Here is an 18,478-nt window from a genome sequence, read left to right as displayed (position 1 = left end):
GTTCACAACTTCTCCACCTTTTTGGCTTGTAGAACTTCTGTTAGTCCTGTAAGACTCAAATTAAATATCCCCTCCTCCTGGGAGCTTTCCCTGACTTTCTTCCTGTCTCATCATTTTTTAAGCTCCACAGTGGTTTATATGTACTTTTCTTTGTGCTATTTATCATGGTAATTATTTTTTGGTAACTAACGCTATGTCCTCTTCTTTCAGGCGGTGCTGTGTGTTGCTCTTTATACATCCAGGATCTAGCAGGGCGCCTGGCACATAGGATGTCAATAAATCCTGGTGAATGGATGGAAGATGGAGTGGATCCTAACTTCATTCTCTCCTGAATTCTTTCTAGACCAACTCCATCAGATGTTCCGGAGACTGAGGAATCAAAGCCTTAGAAGACCAGGGTTAGGAAATTATACAGGAACAGGACTAACAGGAGAACAGGACACTCTCCAAACTCTCCCTCCAGTCTAAGGCAAGTGAAAGATTTCTCTACATAAGTCGACTTCCCTAACAGTGCTTAACCCTGGGCAAGTCACTTCCACTCTCCAGTTCTGTTTCCTCATCTGCAAAGTTAGGATTATAATAGAACCTCCCTTATAGGATGGCTGTGAAAATTCAATGGGATTATTCCCGTTACACAGTTAGCATAGTGCCTGGGCACTTAATAAGTACTCAGTAAATCTTAAATATTATTATTAGCTGCTCTGGAACTAAGATCTGTGTAAAACACCAATGATAGCTTCTTATAAATATCTGTTTTATCTTGGTTTTCTTTTTTTCATGGTTTTTTTTAAATCATTCAGCTTTCTTTAATCCATATAGCTTTAAAAAGTTTTGTTTTGTTTTGTTTTGTTTTGAGACAGAGTCTTGCTCTGTCGTCCAGGCTGGAGTGCAGTAACACGATCTCGGCTCACTGCAAGCTCCGCCTCCCAGGTACAACCGATTCTCCTGCCTCAGCCTCCCAAGTAGCTGGGACTGCAGGTGCCCACCACCACGCCTGGCTAATTTTTTTTATTTTTTATTTTTAGTAGAGATGGGGTTTCACCGTGTTAGCCAGGATGGTCTCAATCTCCTGACCTTGTGATCCACCTGCCTCAGCCTCCCAAAGTGCTGGGATTACAGGCGTGAGCCACCACGCCCGGCCAAAAAGCTCTTTTTAAAAAGCATAAAAATAACATCATGGCAGAGCTCAATGCCTCCTGTTGCAGGCAGCCTTCCCTTCTTGCCACCCACTGTTATAAAAATGACCTTTCTTTTCTGCCCCAACATTGTCTGTGCCATAACAGCGCGTATTAACTAATATCCACTGTAACATTTCCCACTCCAAACTCAATCTGTGCAAATGGACGTCGCAATGACTATATCCTCTGTAGTTTTCTGGAATGTGAAGCTTCGTTTCTCCTGCTTTGGCTCCTCCTGTGATCTAGAAGCAGGGCTTAGTGTTCAGGGAGGAGGCTGCATATGGCCAGAAAGATCCTGGCCAGGGGTTAGGAAACCCAGATTCCTGCCGGATGAGGACTGGACTCTTCTATCTCTATAAAACAGGGGTAATGATGTCTCTTTTCCTAAGTCAGGTGGTAGAGAGGTTTAAATGAGATAAACCTCATTTATGCATTTGTGAATTAAACACAATTAAAGTATATTAATCTCAATAGATATTGGAGACTCGGAAGAGTGGGAGGGTGGGAGGTGGATGAGGGATGAGAAATTACCTAATGGTTACAATGTACATTAGTATTTAGATACTCTAGAAGCCTAGACTTCACCACTACAAATGTATCTGTGTAACAAAACTGCACTTGTACCTTACATATTTATACTCAAAAAAGTCGATTATTCTCATTGCTTCTATTAAATGGGAACTTCAGTCAGTGGGCTGACTTTTCCAAGTGTCAGTGTGCTCCATGCCTGTGGATTTCTCCTGCTTGGTTTTGGGTATTGAATTGACTTTTAGGATTTAATTCCACCTTGGTTTGAAGACACCCACCAGGCTTCTGGGATTCTGGTGGCACACTTTGTGGGAAGTCCTTTCCATAGCTGTAGCTGAGGCCCTCAGGGTCCTCGGTGCCCACTCTTTGGTGTCTAATGCTGTTCTCTTTGGCCAAAACGACTCCTAATTTTCAAAAGCACAAGAAAAGTGAAAAGACCTACTATACCCATGTGAAGGCCCAGAGTCCCTGGACCCCTGCTTTATGTGAGAGATTAGAGCTTAATCTTGGCCAGGCAAAGTGGCTCATGCCTGTAATCCCAGCACTTTGGGCTGACATCAGGAGTTCGAGACCAGCCTGGCCAACATGCTGAAACCCCGTCTCTACTAAAAATACAAAAATTAGCCAGGTATGGTGGCACGTGCCTGTAGTCCCAGCTACTCAGGAGGCTGAGGCAGAAGAATCTCTTGAACCCAGGAGGCAGAGGCTGCAGTGAGCTGAGATCAAGCCACTGTACTAGCCTAGGCGACAGAGTGAGACACAGACTCAAAAAAAAAAAAAAAAAAGAGAGCAGTAGGGGAAGGAGGTGTGCAGGAAGTAAAGGTTTGTGTGTTTGTTTGATTTTTTGTTAACTTCTAAGCCTGTTTTCACCTTAAGAGGAAAGTGTGGGTTCTTTTCTCCCCTGCAAGCTTGAATATAGGATTTCTTCTTGGCCTTTATCAACTCAAAATACTTCCCAATTCTAAGGCCTCTGAATTGCAAAAGTGGGTAAGTCACTGGGGAATGAGATGGGTGTATAGCAAGATATGTTTATTTAAATGGTATTTTTATATATACATTCCAAGCTTATTATTTTCTTTTGGGTATTTTTATTTGCAAGTAAAACAATATTCAGACCGTTTCTACTGATTAGAGAATCAGATAAGTAGAAAGCACTGAAAATCATGATAGTTCTCTAAATCTCACTAAAGTTGTTGGGTGGGAGAAATTTGATGACATGAAATGAAGCTGGGGGAAGCTCCTTGCTGTTTCTTGTATCCATTGCTCCTTATAAAGCATTAGCAGAAAGATATCTCACCAGGAATATTTTAAAACAATGGGGCAAATTAGGCAATATCTGGACAAAATACTTAGGGTGGGTGCGGTGGCTCACACCTATAATCCCAGCACTTTTGGAGGCCGAGGTGAGCAGATCACCTGAGGCCAGGAGTTCAAGACCAATTTGGCCAACATGGTGAAACCCCGTTTCTACTAAAAATACAAAAATTAGCCGGGCGTGGTGGCATGTGCCTGTAGTCCCTGCTACTCGGGAGGCTGAGGCAAGAGGATAGCTTGAACCCGGGAGGCGGAGGTTGCAGTGAGCCAAGATTGCGCCATTGCACTCCAGCCTGGGTGACAGAGTGAGATTCGGTCTCAAAAAAAAAAAAAAAGAAAAAGAAAAACAAACAAACAAAAAACTTTAGAAAATCAAATATTACATGTTCTCGCTTAGAAGTGGGAGCTAAACAACTGGTACCCATGGACACAAAGATGGGAACAAAACACACTGGGGTCTCCAAAAGAGATGAAGGGGAAGGGAGGGAAGGAGGGAGGGAGGGGAATAAGTTGAAAAACTACCTATTGGGTATGATGTTCACTATTTGGGTGATGGGTTCACTAGAAGCCCAAACCCCAGCATCACGCAATATATCCATGAAACAAACCTGCACATGTAACTCCTGAATCTAAAAAATAAATAAATACATACAGTGGCTCAAGTCTGTAATCCCAGCACTTTGGGAGGCTGGGGTGGGCGGATCACTTGAGGCCAGGAGTTTGAGGCCAGCCTGGCCAACATGGTGAAACCCTGTTTCTACTAAAAGTACAAAAATCAGCTGGGCGTGGTGGCGGGCACCTGTAATCCCAGCTACTTAGGAGGCTGAGGCACAAGAATCACTTGAACCTGGGAGGCAGAGGTTGCAGTGAGCAGAGATCATGCCACTGCACTCCAGCCTGGGCGGCAGAATGAGACTGTGTCTCAGATAAATATGTAAATGAATATGAGAAAACTAAATTAAACAAAAAACCACTGGCAAAATAAAAACACAAGCAATTAAACCAAGTTTGTTTATTTATTTATTTGACACAGGCTCTTGCTCTGTCACCCAGGCTGGAATGCAGTGGCATGATCTTGGCTCACTGCAGCCTCTGCCGCCTGGGTTCAAGCAATTCTCCTGCCTCAGCCTCCCGAATAGCTGGGATAAACCAAACTTCTTACCTGCTATCAAATGTCAATATTTTCTCTTTGTAGATAACATATGCGAAACTGGGATTTGAATGGTAATTATTTACTGACAATCCTAGAACAAACTCCTTTGGGCACACTCCCCTGACTTTAGGAAATAAGCTCTAGCCAAGCTAAAAGCAATTATCTAAGAAGAAAGCTGAAAACGATTCAAAATGCATTTTCAGTGATGTCAGGAAAACACGTATTCATCATTTTGTTTTGGGCTTCACTCTGTTCTGAAATTAATAATGGGCAGCCCCGTTATTCCCCCATTCAGGGCTCAGTTCTTCCTTGGAAGCAACAAGAGGTATTAGAGGTAGATTCTACCCACAGAGGACCAGAGAAGGCTAGGGAGGATGTAGCCCTGATTTTCCTACCTAGCTGCAGTTCCCTACCTGGGGGAAAGTGGTGCATCTTGGAGGCTCTTTGTTGTTTTCTCTAAGTGGTCCCAGGGCCCATCCCCAGGCCTTATGGCAGTAGAGTCACCTCTGCCTGCTCCACGAGCAGCTCTACTGCTGAGAGCAACCACGCACAACAGTGTGTACCCAGGGGCTTGCCAGGATCAGCTCCCCAACACTCACAACGGAAAATAAAAGCCATAGACCCTTCCCACAAATCTCCCTGAGGAACACAATATGCCCTCTTAAATAATTGTTTTTCAGATGGGAGCCTTTATAAATAGAAAATAAGTGACTGGGTTAGCAGACACAATCCTTGGATTGAAATTTACCTGTTTGAGCCACACATTGGTTGTCATCAGCTGATTCTTTTCATCCTAAGAAAATGAAAATTTAAAAAATACTGTAAGTTGAAGTGAAAATAAGTTGTGATTTTTGTTGTTGTTTTAGAAATGGGATCTCAAGATGTTGCCCAGGCTGGAGTGCAGTGGTGCCACCATAGCTCACTGCACCCTCAACCTCCGGGGCTCAAGCCATTCTCACACCCCAGCCCCCAAGGAGCTGACTATAAGTGCACGCCACCACACCCAGTTGTTTTTTGTTTGGTTTCGATCAGAAAAATCTATCTGAATCTTACTTTGAGGTGTTAAAAGTGCAAAAGATTCTCAATTTACAATAGTCAAATGGCATGTAAACAGTCAAATGGCATATAAATAGTCAAATGGCATGCGGATTTTGCTTAAAATGAAAAACAACTGAAACAAGTAGCAGTTCATTGTGGCTATATTTACATAAAATTGGATAACCCAGAAGGCACTTTAAAGGTACAAAGTAGGCTGGGTGCAGTGGCTCACACCTATAATCCCAGTACTTTGGGAGGCCGAGGCAGGTGGATCACCTGAGGTCAGGAGTTCGAGACCAGCCTGTCCAACATGGCGAAACCCCGTCTCTACTAAAAATACAAAAATTAGCTGGGCATCATGGCACATGCCTGTAATCCCAGCTACTCAGGAAGCTGAGGCAGGAGAATCACTTGAACCTGGGAAACGGAGGTTGCAAGTGAGCCAAGATCGCGCTTCTGCATTCCAGCCTGTGTGAAACAGAGTCTCTGTCTCAATAATAATAATAATAATAATAATGAAGGTACAAAGTAGAGGGAAATAATAGCTAAACTGGAGACGGGCTTTGCATGACTTCCTAGAAGGAATCCTGGGGTATTGAGCCAGCCAGGGCAGGTGAGTGTGCGCACATGTGTGTAGTGGGGTGGAGAATATGGACAACATAGGAGGATTCTTCTGGGGCTTTGGGGATCATAGAAGGACAATTTTGTTGCATTTAGGGAGTTAAAGTTCACTGGTTTCTTCTAAGAACACAATCATGACAGAAAGGCAAGCTCAAAAGGAAAATTAGAATGTGAAGGCATGGGTGAGTTCAGAAGAGGTGACGGGGCTGCCTAGGGACAGCAGGAATGGGCCTTGCTCTGGGCACTGTTGTTACCACCCTGTCTCCCTGCAGAGCCCCCTACCAGCCCAGGGCACAGCCAGGGAGGATCGAAGATCACAGCACATCAGCCCCAGGCTCAGCTCCTCTTCTCTGCAGTTCCCAGCCCTCCTCCCTGGGTGTTCAGCAAACCGGGGCCAGGAGCAATGACTTATCTTAGCAACCACATCCTCCCCGCAGCAAATCGTCCCACACTAACAGTGCTGCAATGAAAATTTACCCTGTGACAACTTCTCGTTCTTTCCTTGGGTCATTTTAGTGGCTTCTTGGGGGCAGATTTTCTCTAACAGTAAATTATTTTTAAAATTGAAATGGCAGACATAGGGAAAAAATATATTTTAGACTCATAAACAGGTTAAGGAATGCATGTTCTTTTTAGCCAAGTGCCAAGGATTACTCACCACATCTACAAGCTGGGATATTTTCAATCCAAAATATACTTTTATGGTGTCATTAGAATGTAATACAGGGCGGACCCATTTCTGATAACCTTGGAACAAATGTCTGAGGAGGGCATCTTCATTTTCGGCGATTGAGTTGAAACCTGTGGTGGCTGTAAAAGAATCATGGGCGGACCTGGGTTAATGGGAGGGGCACGATGCCTGGATGAGTGTCCCGTGGCTCCTGTGGCCTTGGCCTCCTGCACCATAGGCTGTGTCTGTTTCTAAACAGCCCAGTTCTTGAAAGGCAACTTGGAGCATGCAAGAGTCTCCACGTCCACTCCTACCTCCCTCCAAACACACACAGCTGAAAACAGAATCCACATTTTGTGTGTGTGTGTGTGTGTATTTTTTTTGAGACAGAGTCTCACTCTGTTGCTCAGGCTGGAGTGCAGTGGCGCGATCTCGGCTCACTGCAAGCTCCGCCTCCAGGGTTCATGCCATTCTCCTGCCTCAGCCTCTCGAGTACCTGGGACTACATGTGCCTGCCACCACACCCGGCTAATTTTTTGTATTTTTAGTAGAGAAGGGGTTTCCTCATGTTAGCCAGGATGGTCTCGATCTCCTGACCTCGTGGTCTGCCCGCCTCAGCCTCCCAAAGTGCTGGGATTACAGGCGTGAGCCACCACGCCCGGCCCAGAATCCACATTTTACCCAGAGCTGCACTCTCTCATGAGATTTTCCCATCATGGGGTCAACACCCAGGTCCCAAAAGCTCCATCTGCAGCCACCCCGACCCCCACCTCTGGTCCCATCTGCAACGCTCCCTCTTCACAGAGATGGGCCCTGCCCCCAAGCTGTTCTCCGTCCCTGAGCCTCCAGCATCTCCCTTTGGAAGTCTCTTGTCATTTGTCACACCTGTCTTCCTCTGGAGCTCCCTGACGATGGGAGCAATGGGCGTTATATTTGATCATGTTTACCCAGCACCTAGAACAGTGCCTGGCCCATAGTGGGTGTTTGTTTTATGTGTGTTAGTAGATGTCAGAGTCGGCACATGGTCACTGAACACCAGCCGTGTGCCCCTCATGGTCCTCTTGTCTTTTCCCAAGGAAGAGTCTTTCCTTACAAAGTCCTTCCTTGGTCAGCAGCCAGGATGTCACACTCTGCCCAGCGCCTCACTATGTGAGAACCTCAGAAACACCCAGTGTTAAGCTTTAACCCTCCAGTTGGGGAAATGGCTTAGGAATGCAGTCCCAAAGTAGAGTTCTATTTCCTTACAATGCCGTGCTATCACATTTAAAACAAGGAAGCCCCTACTTTTAAAAAAAGAAGACAGGGTCTCACTATGTTGCCCAGGCTAGAGTGCAGTGGCCATTCACAGGTGCAGTCCCATTACTGATCAGCATGGGAGTTTTAACCTGCCCCTCCTTGTCTGTTCAGCACCCGATTAATATCCTATAGCAACTCATTCTGCACCATGTCCTGACCATAGAAAACCTTTTTCTTCCCACTGAGATACCCACATGCTGGGTAATGATCTCATGAGAGACATACCCTCCAGGTTTGCCCACTCAAAATCCAGGGATTCTTTTAGGAAGAAAAGCACAACAGTGCACCATCCCCCTGTGTGCAGGAGGCTTCTGTAGGCACTTTCCTAAGAGAGGAGCAATTCCAGGTGCCTCTGTCCCAGCACCTCAGAGGCGTGGGTGAAGTGGGCTGTGTCCTCTGACGGTTCCCAGCCCCATTTTCCTCCACATAAAATGCAGATGAGTGATAGGGAGAGACGCAGCCTTACATTTGTGCTTATTTACTTAAAAACTGTGGGCCAGGCATGGTGGCTCACACCTGTAATCCTAGCACTTTGGGAGGCTAAGGTGGGAGGATCTTTTGAGCCCAGGAGTTGGAGACCAGCCTAGGCAACATAGGAAGACCCTGTATTACAAAAATAAAAAAATTAGCCGGGCATGGTGGCACACCCCTATAGTCCCAGCTACTTGGGAGGCTGGGGCAGGAGGATGGCTTGAGTCCCGGAAGTCAAGGCTGCAGTGAGTGGTGGTAGCACCACTGCACTCCAGCCTAGGTGACAGAGCAAGACCCTGTCTCAAAAAAAATTTTTTTTAATAAACAAAAACTGATCTGTTGATTACTATTAGTACCAAGAGCAGCACTGGGAGCAGCCAGCTGGGCAGCCACCAGGGTGTCAGTCTGTAAAGAGCCAGGAAACCTTCCTGGAACCCCACAGGCTCTAGGGGGCATTTGCTCAGAGGGACATTCTTGAAGTCATCCTTGACTCCTCTCTTTTTCTCCCACCCTACGTCGGGTCTTAATGTCCTTGAGAATACATCCCAGCCCTGATTGTTCCCCATTGTCTCCACCGGGGCCACGCTGAGGGCACAGATGCTCTCTCTCTTGGGCTCCTGCACTGCTTCCTAATTGTTTTCACTCTTGACCTTTCTGCAGTCCATTCCCCACACAGCAGCTAGAGGATTATGTCAGTTCCCTGCTAAGCGCTCCAGATGGTTTCCCATCACACTCAGAAAGAATCATCCTAAGTCCCTCCACAGTCTCCCTGACCCCATATGGCCCTAACTGTGCACCACCCCCACCATACTGCCCACATCCTCCTCCCCAGCCCTCGGGCCAGTCTGCGATTCCCAGAACAAGCCAGAATGCATCTGCTTGGGGAAAGTTCTTACCCTTACCCGGAGAGCCCACAGCCATCCCTTCACTTGTCCAGTCTTTGTTCAAATGTCATTTCCTTGAGTAAGTCATTTCAGGTTACACTATTTAAAGTCCCTCTCCTCTCTATCCTCTTAGGGTACTTCATCTTCCAGTAGAGAACCTAATCATATCACATTTATCTGTTTATTGTTGTCTCCCGTCCCTAGATGATGCCAGCTCCAGGAAGTTGGGGATTGTCTTCCTCACTCCTGTATTCCCGGCTCCTAGAACAGTGACTGTCACCCAGCAGCTGTTGAGCTAATGGCTATTGAGTGGACAACCATTCGAGCAACAATGCAGTCAGCTTCATGGACTTTGTTTTACTGAGGGGCATCTGGAGAGTTGGGACCAGAGGTGAATTGCTCAAGAGAAGAGGGAAGCAGTGAGGACACAGCTGTCCTCCTCCATCTATCCCCAGGTCAGGCAGCCACCTCCTCTAAGGCAGAGAATATTGTTTGAAAGGCACTTGTCTTCACTTATTTTGTGCTGCTACAACAGGATACCACAACCTGAGGAATTTATAATGAACAGAAATTTATTGGCTTATGGTTCTAGAGACTGGGAAGTCCAAGATCATGAGCATCTGGTGAGATCACTGACATCTGGTCAGGGCCTTCTTGCTGCATCAAACATGATGGAAGGGCAAAGAGGGGGTGAGAGAGACAAGAGGGTGCCAACCCCTCCCATGATAATGGCATAAATCCATTCATGAGGGCGGTGCCCCCATGACCCAAACACCTACCATTAGGCCCCACCTCCCAACACTACTGCGTTGGGGGTCAAATTTCCAGCACTTGAACTTTGGGGAACACATTCAAACCACAGCAGCACTGTGGCAGACACTGCCAGTTCCCTGCCCAACAGGCATTCCCCCTTTTCCTTGGCAACAGATGCTAAATTTATTCAGGGTTGCATGGTGCCAGCTTAAAAAGCTCAGCTCTGGGCTCCCTTGCATCTGGGAATGGCCTATGGCACATGTAGCCAGTTAGATACAAACAGAAGCTGTTGGGATTGGGGTGGTTAGAGGAAAGGTTGTTAAAAAGGATGGACTTGATCTGACATGTCTGCCTCCTTCTTTTTGTCTGAAACTGGAGATTTGGCCACTTATCTGTCTTGAAAACCTGATGAAAGCTACACACATAGGAGGGCAGAATGGAAAGACACACAGAACCTGGGTTTCTGATAGCCCTGTACTATTGGTCTCCAAATTTCTTGGTATGTGAGAAAAGCAATCTCCTATTTGGTTAAGCCACTGTAGCCACTGACAGGCATCTGAACACAGCCCTGATGGCTGCTTGCACCACCTGACTAGCTGCTGAGATGCTGAAGTTCTTACAGAGTCCCTGAGTCCCAGGTCAGCCAAATTAGCACAAATTACTGAAGACACCATCTCACAATGGATGGAGGCACTCCAGGGAGGCCGAGAACAACTGAATGATGCCTGAACCAACACATGCAAGCACACACACACACACACACACACACACACACCTATTAGCTCAGACAACTGTGAGCCGGGAGAATTTTGGACACATAAGAGAGAGTGTTCTTGAAGATGAGCAGGGACTGTAACCATGAACTTCCTTTCCCAAAAGAAAAACTGTCCAGTCATTCTGAAAGGAGGTGGAGTTGCACGTTGGGAGGGGAAATCTAGAATTCTGACCTGATATGCTTAGCGTTTGCACTTACGCAGCTGTGCTCCCTGTGAAGGTACAGGAATCCTGCTCTTCACCAAGATCCAGGGGCAGCAAGCAGCTCTGCTCTTTCACGCACAGCATACATCTCCACCTGTGTTACCACTGTCAGAAGGTGCACTTTCCGTCTGAATTAACATAAAGCATGAACCATACTGGCTGTTAGGGACTGAATGTTTATATCCCTCAAAAATCAAATGTTTAAGCCCTAACCCCCAACGTGACTATATTTAAAGACAGAGCCTATAAGGAGGAAGTGCAGAGGACACACCATGTGAGGACACAGCAAGAAGGCAGCTGTTTGTAAGCCAGGAACAGAGCCCTCACCAGAAACTGACTTTCTAGCACGTGATCACAGACTTCCAGCCTCCAGAACTGTGAGAAAATAAATGTCTGTTTTTAATCAGTCTATGGTATTTTGTGATGGCAGCCTGACTAATGCAAATCTGTTCTGACCAAAACAGACTTTACCCCCCTAATAAAAAAAGCCAAAGATTAAATGATTTCTGCCTAATATCTTCAAATTTCCAGAACCTTTCCAAAATAGAAGCTGAAGTCATTGGCATTATTGGAGCAGACTTAGAGGACAAGGCTGGAAATGTTTCTGGTTTGTCCTTCTTGTGAAATAGAACATTATGAGAAAGGCCAAGTGCTTCTCACAGTTGATCCTTTGAGACCAGGGCCTCCATAAATATTTGATGATGTTTGATGAATGAACAAATGAACACATGAACAAAAGGCCATAACGGGGCTTTCTGTGACCCAGGAGAATGAGGTAGAGCCAGCGTGGCTCACTGCTCCCGAAGATGTAAAATCACAGATGCGCTCAAGGTTTCCAGGACAAGTGGTCTTTGTATTATGGAATAAAAGGATTCCTGGAAAGTTGTGCATAGACCAAAATTTGCAAAATAACTTATATTTTAAATTAATCACTATATTCTAAGATCCATCTCAGTAATCCATTGAAAAACCAAGAATTTTTTCTCAGAAGATGAGTGTCCCCCATTGTGGATACATATATATATATATATATATATTTTTTAGACGAAGTCTTGCTCTGTCACCCCGGCTGAAGGGCAGTGGCATGATCTTGGCTCACGGCAACCTCTGCCTCCTGGGTTCAAGCAATTCTCATGCCTCAGCTTCCTGAGTAGCTGGGATTACAGGCGTGCACCAACATGCCTGGCTAATTTTTGTATTTTGTAGCGAGACAGGGTTTCGCTACATTGGTCAGGCTGGTCTTGAACTCCCGACCTCAAGTGATCTGCCCGCCTTGGCCTCCCAAAGTGCTGGGATTACAGGCATGAGCCACCACTCCCGGACATGGATGCATCTCTTACAGAAGCTTGGACCCAATTTCAGCCTCAATGAAAGAGGAAGGAAAAGTGAACTGATAATGAAGCTAAGACAACAAAGCCAAGAAGTACCTCCAGGACCATCCCAGCCCCTCGTTTTACAGGTGAAGATACTGGGGCATCGAGAGGAGCCTTGCCCAGGGCCATCCAGCTGATGGTGGCCTGCGTGGTCTTCTGGCGGCCAGGCCAGCCATCTTCCCTTATTGCAAAAATTCAATTCGATATACATATATTTGCTGTTATTGCTATTTTTGATGTTTTTCTGTTAGCATTGTGTTTTCCAGAATGCTTTACTGTTATTTAGAGCAATCTACTACCTGGAAGAATTATATTCTTTTTATTTTTTTTGAGACAGAATCTCACTCTGTTGCCAGGCTGGAGTGCAGTGGCGCAATCTTGGTTCACTGCAACCTCTGCTTCCCAGGTTCAAGCAATTCTCCTTCCTCAGCCTCCCAAGTAGCTGGGATTACAGGCACGTGCCACCATGCCCAGCTAATTTTTGTATTTTTAGTAGAGACAGGGTTTCAATATGTTGGCCAGGATGGTCTCGATCTCTGGACCTGGTGATCCCACCTCGGCCTCCCAAAGTGCTGGGATTACAGGCGAGAGCCATCGTGCCTGGCCTCCTTGCTTAATCTTTGTCTCATTTTTCTTTGTCAAAATATTTCCTGTGGGGCTGGGTGTGGTGGTTCACACCTGTAAATCCCAGTTACTTGGGAGCCTGAGGCAGGAGGATTGCTTGAGGCCAGGAGTTTGAGACCAGCCTGGGTGGTGCAGAGAAGCTCTGATAAATAAATAAATAAATGTTTATTTCTATTTTAAATAAATATATATATATTTCCTTTAGGGCCAGACAGACAACTCCATGGGCAGAGGAAGGAAGATGGAGAGGCAGAGAGCGAATGTGAAGGCTTCAGTTCGGAGGCAGAGACAGGGATGGAGCGCACTTGGCCTGATGCTGGTCATCTCCTGTGCACTGAGCTCAGGCTGGGACAGGCTCTGGGAGAGTGTGCTGCCGCTGGCTCAGAAGGCTGATTCCCTTTCCGAAGTCATCACTCATTAGGAGGAGAATCCAACAAATATTTATTTAATAATGAGAGGCATTGGACTCTGATTTAGAGACCATGGGTTCTGGTCTTGATTCCAAGCAGTTAACATCTCCCAATAAGAAAAGGAAATGGGTGATGGCTGAGGCCTCCAGCAGCTCACACCTTCCAGGCTTTTAGGGTCTTTGTGTCTATGAAACATCCACAAAATGTGGCCTATTAACCCCAGATATTTGCTGTTTTCAAGATACAAAAGACTGTCAGAGTTTAAGATGTGCATATGACTGGGGAGCAGCCCTTCACTCAAGCTGCAGTTTATCTCAACAGAGCAGTCAGGTAAAAGTAACACAGCTACCAGGGGATTGGAGAGACACCTCTGTGAGGGGGTTGGGGCTCTCTCAGCCTCACTGAATGAAATCATGAAAGATATTGATAAGGTCCCTAGTAACACTTTAAGACAAAGAAATTTTCCTTTGGAATTGAAGACCTGACCTTCTGGTCTCTTTATTCTTTTTATTTTTTAATAGAGACAGGGCCTTGCTCTGTTGCCAGCTGGAGTGCAGTGGCATGATCATGGGTCACTGCAGCCTCAACCTCCTGGGCTCATGTGATCGTCCTGCCTCAGCCTCCCGAGTAGCTGCGACTACAGGAGCATGCCACCATGCCTGGCTAATTTTTAAATTTTTTGTAGAGACGGATGCCTCTCACTATGTTGTCCAGGCTGGTCTTGAGCTCCTGGGCTCAAGTAATCCTCCTGCTTTGGCCTCCCAAAATGTTGGATTACAGACGTGAACCATTGCAGCATCCTTGGTCTCTTTATTCTTTTTTTTTTTTTTTTTTTTTTGAGACTGAGTCTTGCTCTGTCGCCAGGCTGGAGTGCAGTGGCGTGATCTCGGCTCACTGCAACCTCCGACTCCCTGGTTCAAGCAATTCTCCTGCCTCAGCCTCCCAAGTAGCTGGGATTACAGGCATGTGCCACCACGCCCAGCTAATTTTTGTGTTTTTAGTAGAGACGGGGTTTCACCATGTTGGCCAGGATGGTCTCCACCTCCTGACTTCATGATCTGCACGCCTCAGCCTCCCAAAGTGCTGGGATTACAGACGTAAGCCCCACACCCGACAAGTCTCTTTATTCTTGATTCTGTTTCCTTTCCTCAGTCTCTCAGACGCCCCTGCTCTCTTCCCACCTCCATATCAACATCCACTTTTAGCAAAATTTGACAAACTCACACTGAGGTACAAACAACTGATAAGACTTAACAGATAAAACTTTTCTCTCTCACAGATCTATACTAAATCCAATAACCTGTTATAAATCTCAGATCTGTGAGTATTTCTAGATCCATCAACATCTGTCCATAATTTTATGAACAGGATTTCATAAAAATCTTCAGGATTATTTATGGTTTTACTGATAATGCCATTTTTTTATCCTCAGCCAGGACAGAAAAGAAATAATTGGGCCGGGCATGGTGGCTCATGCCTGTAATCCCAGGACTTTGGGAGGCCGGAGCGGGTGGATCACCTAAGGTCAGGAGTTTGAGACCAGCCTGGCCAACATGGTGAAACCTCATCTCTACTAAAAATAAAAAAGAATTAGGTGTGATGGTGGGCACCTGTAATCTCAGCTACTCGGGAGGCTGAGGCAGGAGAATCCCTTCAATCCAGGAGGCAAAGGTTGCAGTGAGCCAAGATTGCCACTGCACTCCAGCCTGGGTGACAGAGCGAGATTCCATCTCAAAAAAACCACAAAAAACAAAAAACAAGGCCGGGCGCGGTGGCTCACACCTGTAATCCCAGCACTTTGGGAGGCCGAGGTGGGTGGATCACGAGGTCAGGAGATTGAGACCATCCTGGCTAACACGGTGAAACCGCATCTCTACTAAAAATACAAAAAAAATTAGCTGGGCGTGGTGGTGGGCACCTGTAGTCTCAGCTCCTCTGGAGGCTGAGGTAGGAGAATGGCGTGAACCCGGGAGGCGGAGCTTGCAGTGAGCAGAGATCGCGCCACTGTACTCCAGCCTGGGAGACAGAGCGAGACTCCATCTCAAAAAAAAGAAAAGAAAAGAAAAGAAATTATTGAAGAATTCCAAATCTCAGCAAAGACGATTGGGAAATGTGGATTTTTTTGCTTTGATGCCTTTTGGTATATTTTGTTTCTTCCTTCCACTATTGCCGCCTCGTCAAAAAAAAAAAAAAAAAGCATACCACAAATATGGCAGCCTCTTCCGTCACCCATGGAGCTAGCCCTCATGGTGAAATCAAAGAATGCATATTTAATGGATTCTTGATAGCATGAGACCTTTTTTTTCTTTTTTTGAGACCGAGTTTCGCTCTTGTTGCCCAAGCTGGAGTGCAGTGGTGTGATCTCGGCTTTCTGCAACCTCTGCCTCCCAGGTTCAAGCGATTCGATTCTTCTGCCTCAGTCTCCCGAGCAGCTGGGATTACAGGCGTGTGCCACCACGCCTGGCTAATTTTTTGTATGTTTAGTAGAAACGGAGTTTCACCATGTTGGTCAGGCTGGCCTCAAACTCCTGACCTCAGGTGATCTGCCTACCTTGGCCTCCCAAAGTGTTGGGATTACAGGTGTGAGCCATGATGCCCAGCTGAGAGCTTATTAGAAAATGGCTTTGTTTTTATTTCCTCTTGCATTCCTAGACACTGGAACCATTCCTAGGATACAGTAGATGCTCAATAAGTATTTATTGAATGAATAAACACATTATGTCTTATCATATCATCATGTTGTAAGAGAGATGGGAAGATAAATAAGATACACCTCCTGCTTTTTGAGAGCAGATAGCACACACAAAATATGAAATAGCAATATGAGAGACAACCCATGGCCACACCCAAGGCTCCTTTTTACCAAAGCCAGAAATATAAAAATGAAGGGGTTGCCTCTTGTAATTTGAAAAAAGTAGTTTTGCATAACAAAAAGAAACTATTTTGTTTACAATGAATAGTAAAGTTAAAAAATCTAAGGAAATATGGGACAGATTTAAAAATATGAGCAGATGCTGATGGATCTAGAAATACAGATGTAAGATTTATCACAGGTTATTAGATTTATTATAGATCTGTGAAAGATTACACAATCTTCCCAGACTCTTCCAGCCCACACAATGGAGACCAATGCCAGAGGCCAAGCAATTCCAGTTTTCTTATGTAATCATGATTGTACACAGAGGACGAGACTTAGCTGAACCAAGAGAGTTTATGCTAAACACCCTCGCTAACCATTGAGAGAAATCATTCCTTGGGAAAAGAGTGGTAAGAATCAATTGTTTTATAATAAATAGAATAATAAAGACAGAAAAACATCAGACACACGTACATTAATGGTAAGCTCAAACACACAGAATTTTCTTATCATTTTTGTGATTAGCAAACTGCATTCAAGACTTTGAAAAGTCCAAATTTCATGATATTTGAAAGTGAGTTTGAGGCTTTCTGCATTTAGAAATTCCTGTTTGACTTTGAGTCCTTGGTCTGAGAAAAGGCGTTTTTGACAACAGGATAATGTTCAGGTGGCTCGCAGCCTTGGGAACTTGAAATGTAGAATTTATTTCTGGATTTGGGCAAATCTCCCTTAGTGTCTCCAGTTCTCCATTTGAAAATTACAATAATCAAACGTGGCAAAAATACTACTGAGAAATTAATACAAATTGCTAGTGAACTGACACTTTTCTCACCATCTGGCTGCGGTTTCAGATGGTTTCTGATTCAATGGGGGAAAACTTTCTGTTCTCAAGTTACACAAAAAGTGAAAAGATTCCCAAACCCAGGAAATTGGCAGGTGCAAATGACCAATCCCCAAAGCCTTTCAGTACTTTATTCCCCTTTCTTTTTCTCTTTTTGTTCTTTCTCTGCATCTCTGTCTCTATCTTTCACTTTTTCCTTTTATTTGTCCTTTATCCTTATCAAAAATTCCTCTATTTTCAGTTGATAATAGTCACATAAAACACATATTCATAGAGTTTTGATACATTGGTGTTTAATTGTGATATATAAACATGCTAAATCTATCTACATACACAGATTTATTAAAATATATAGGCCTACAGGGCATATTGGACAAAATTAAATATCTACACACAGATATAGAAATTACTGTTAAATATGATAGAAAAATGTTGATATAGTAAATTTCTGTGCCAAATATTTGAACAATTCTCTGAGTAATGCTCAGTGCATTCAATAATGTTTTTCCTGCTTTTGTATTTTCTTACCAAGCTCATAGTGATTCAGAAGGAGAAACGCAGCAAATGACAAAAACATAAACATTATGAAAATCATAGATATGATTTCTTCAGCAAAAAAACCCCACATCTCACAGAATTACTCATTTGGGCCACATTTTAAAGGTTATCCTAAATGTATCTTGTGCATTACATGTTGTAATTCTAACATTATCAACACCATAGTTTTGCCTCCTCTGCTGAAATAATTCTGCAACTGTAGTTTTAATTTACTGTGACTTGTGCTTACCTGAGGAAGGGATGCCAAGGACGATGAGAACCAGCATAAAATCTGGGAGCATCGTGATGTCAGTTTCAGAAAGACAGTTTCTTCCTTTTTAACAACAGAGCATTTCCATTGGAAAAGGGGGTTTTGAAAAGAAAATACAGGGGTTCAAAATCCGAAGTGGAACCCAAGAGGACAGCAACACCTGGAGTGGAATAAAACAATCTCAACCCCTCTCACCGAGTGCACCGCTTCTCAAAGTGCACTTCATTGATTTGCAGTCAGCTGTCAGATCGTGTAAGTCTAAAACATATCTCTGGGTCCTAACTCCTGACTTATTAATTTACTCCCTTGCAAGAGATGCGGGGCACTGGAGAAAGGATGAAACTAGACAACTTCTGAATGTTCTGTGCTATTTTTCTTACAGTTGGAGATCTGCGTACAGAAGAACCACACTTTACCACATCCATAGTGAAAAGTTTCTCATCCCCGTTATTTCTCTATTCTCTTTTCTTTTTCTTTTTATTCTTTTTTTGATATGGAGTCTCACTCTGTCACCCAGGCTGGAGTGCAATGGTGCAATCTCGGCTCACTGCAACCTCCGTCTCCCAGGTTCAAGCCATTCTCCCACCTCAGCCTCCTGAGTAGCTGGGATTATAGGCACCTGCCATCATGCCCAGCTAATTTTTGTATTTTTGTAGAGACAGGGTTTCACCATGTTGGCCA

At 44.8% G+C, this 18,478-nt stretch overlaps 1 protein-coding gene and 1 long non-coding RNA gene across 2 annotated transcripts in view; one reads left to right on the top strand and one right to left on the bottom strand.

Moving 5' to 3' along the window:
- Positions 1-17,828, bottom strand: part of CHRNB3 (cholinergic receptor nicotinic beta 3 subunit) — a 38,282-nt gene extending 20,454 nt beyond the window's left edge. The window contains 3 exon segments of the mRNA NM_001033933.1: positions 4,922-4,966; positions 6,491-6,642; positions 17,777-17,828. Of these exon segments, the coding sequence (NP_001029105.1) occupies positions 4,922-4,966; positions 6,491-6,642; positions 17,777-17,828 (249 nt within the window).
- On the top strand, positions 119-13,738 carry LOC134810856 (uncharacterized). Its single transcript, XR_010159504.1, has 3 exons — positions 119-469; positions 9,358-12,343; positions 13,087-13,738. It is a non-coding gene; the product is annotated as an uncharacterized LOC134810856 (long non-coding RNA).
- Positions 17,829-18,478: the final 650 nt, after the last annotated feature.

Source organism: Pan troglodytes, chromosome 7 (genome assembly GCF_028858775.2).
Source record: "Pan troglodytes isolate AG18354 chromosome 7, NHGRI_mPanTro3-v2.0_pri, whole genome shotgun sequence".
In the NCBI taxonomy this organism is placed as follows: Eukaryota; Metazoa; Chordata; class Mammalia; order Primates; family Hominidae; genus Pan; species Pan troglodytes.
This window is presented reverse-complemented; position numbering and strand designations above follow the sequence as displayed.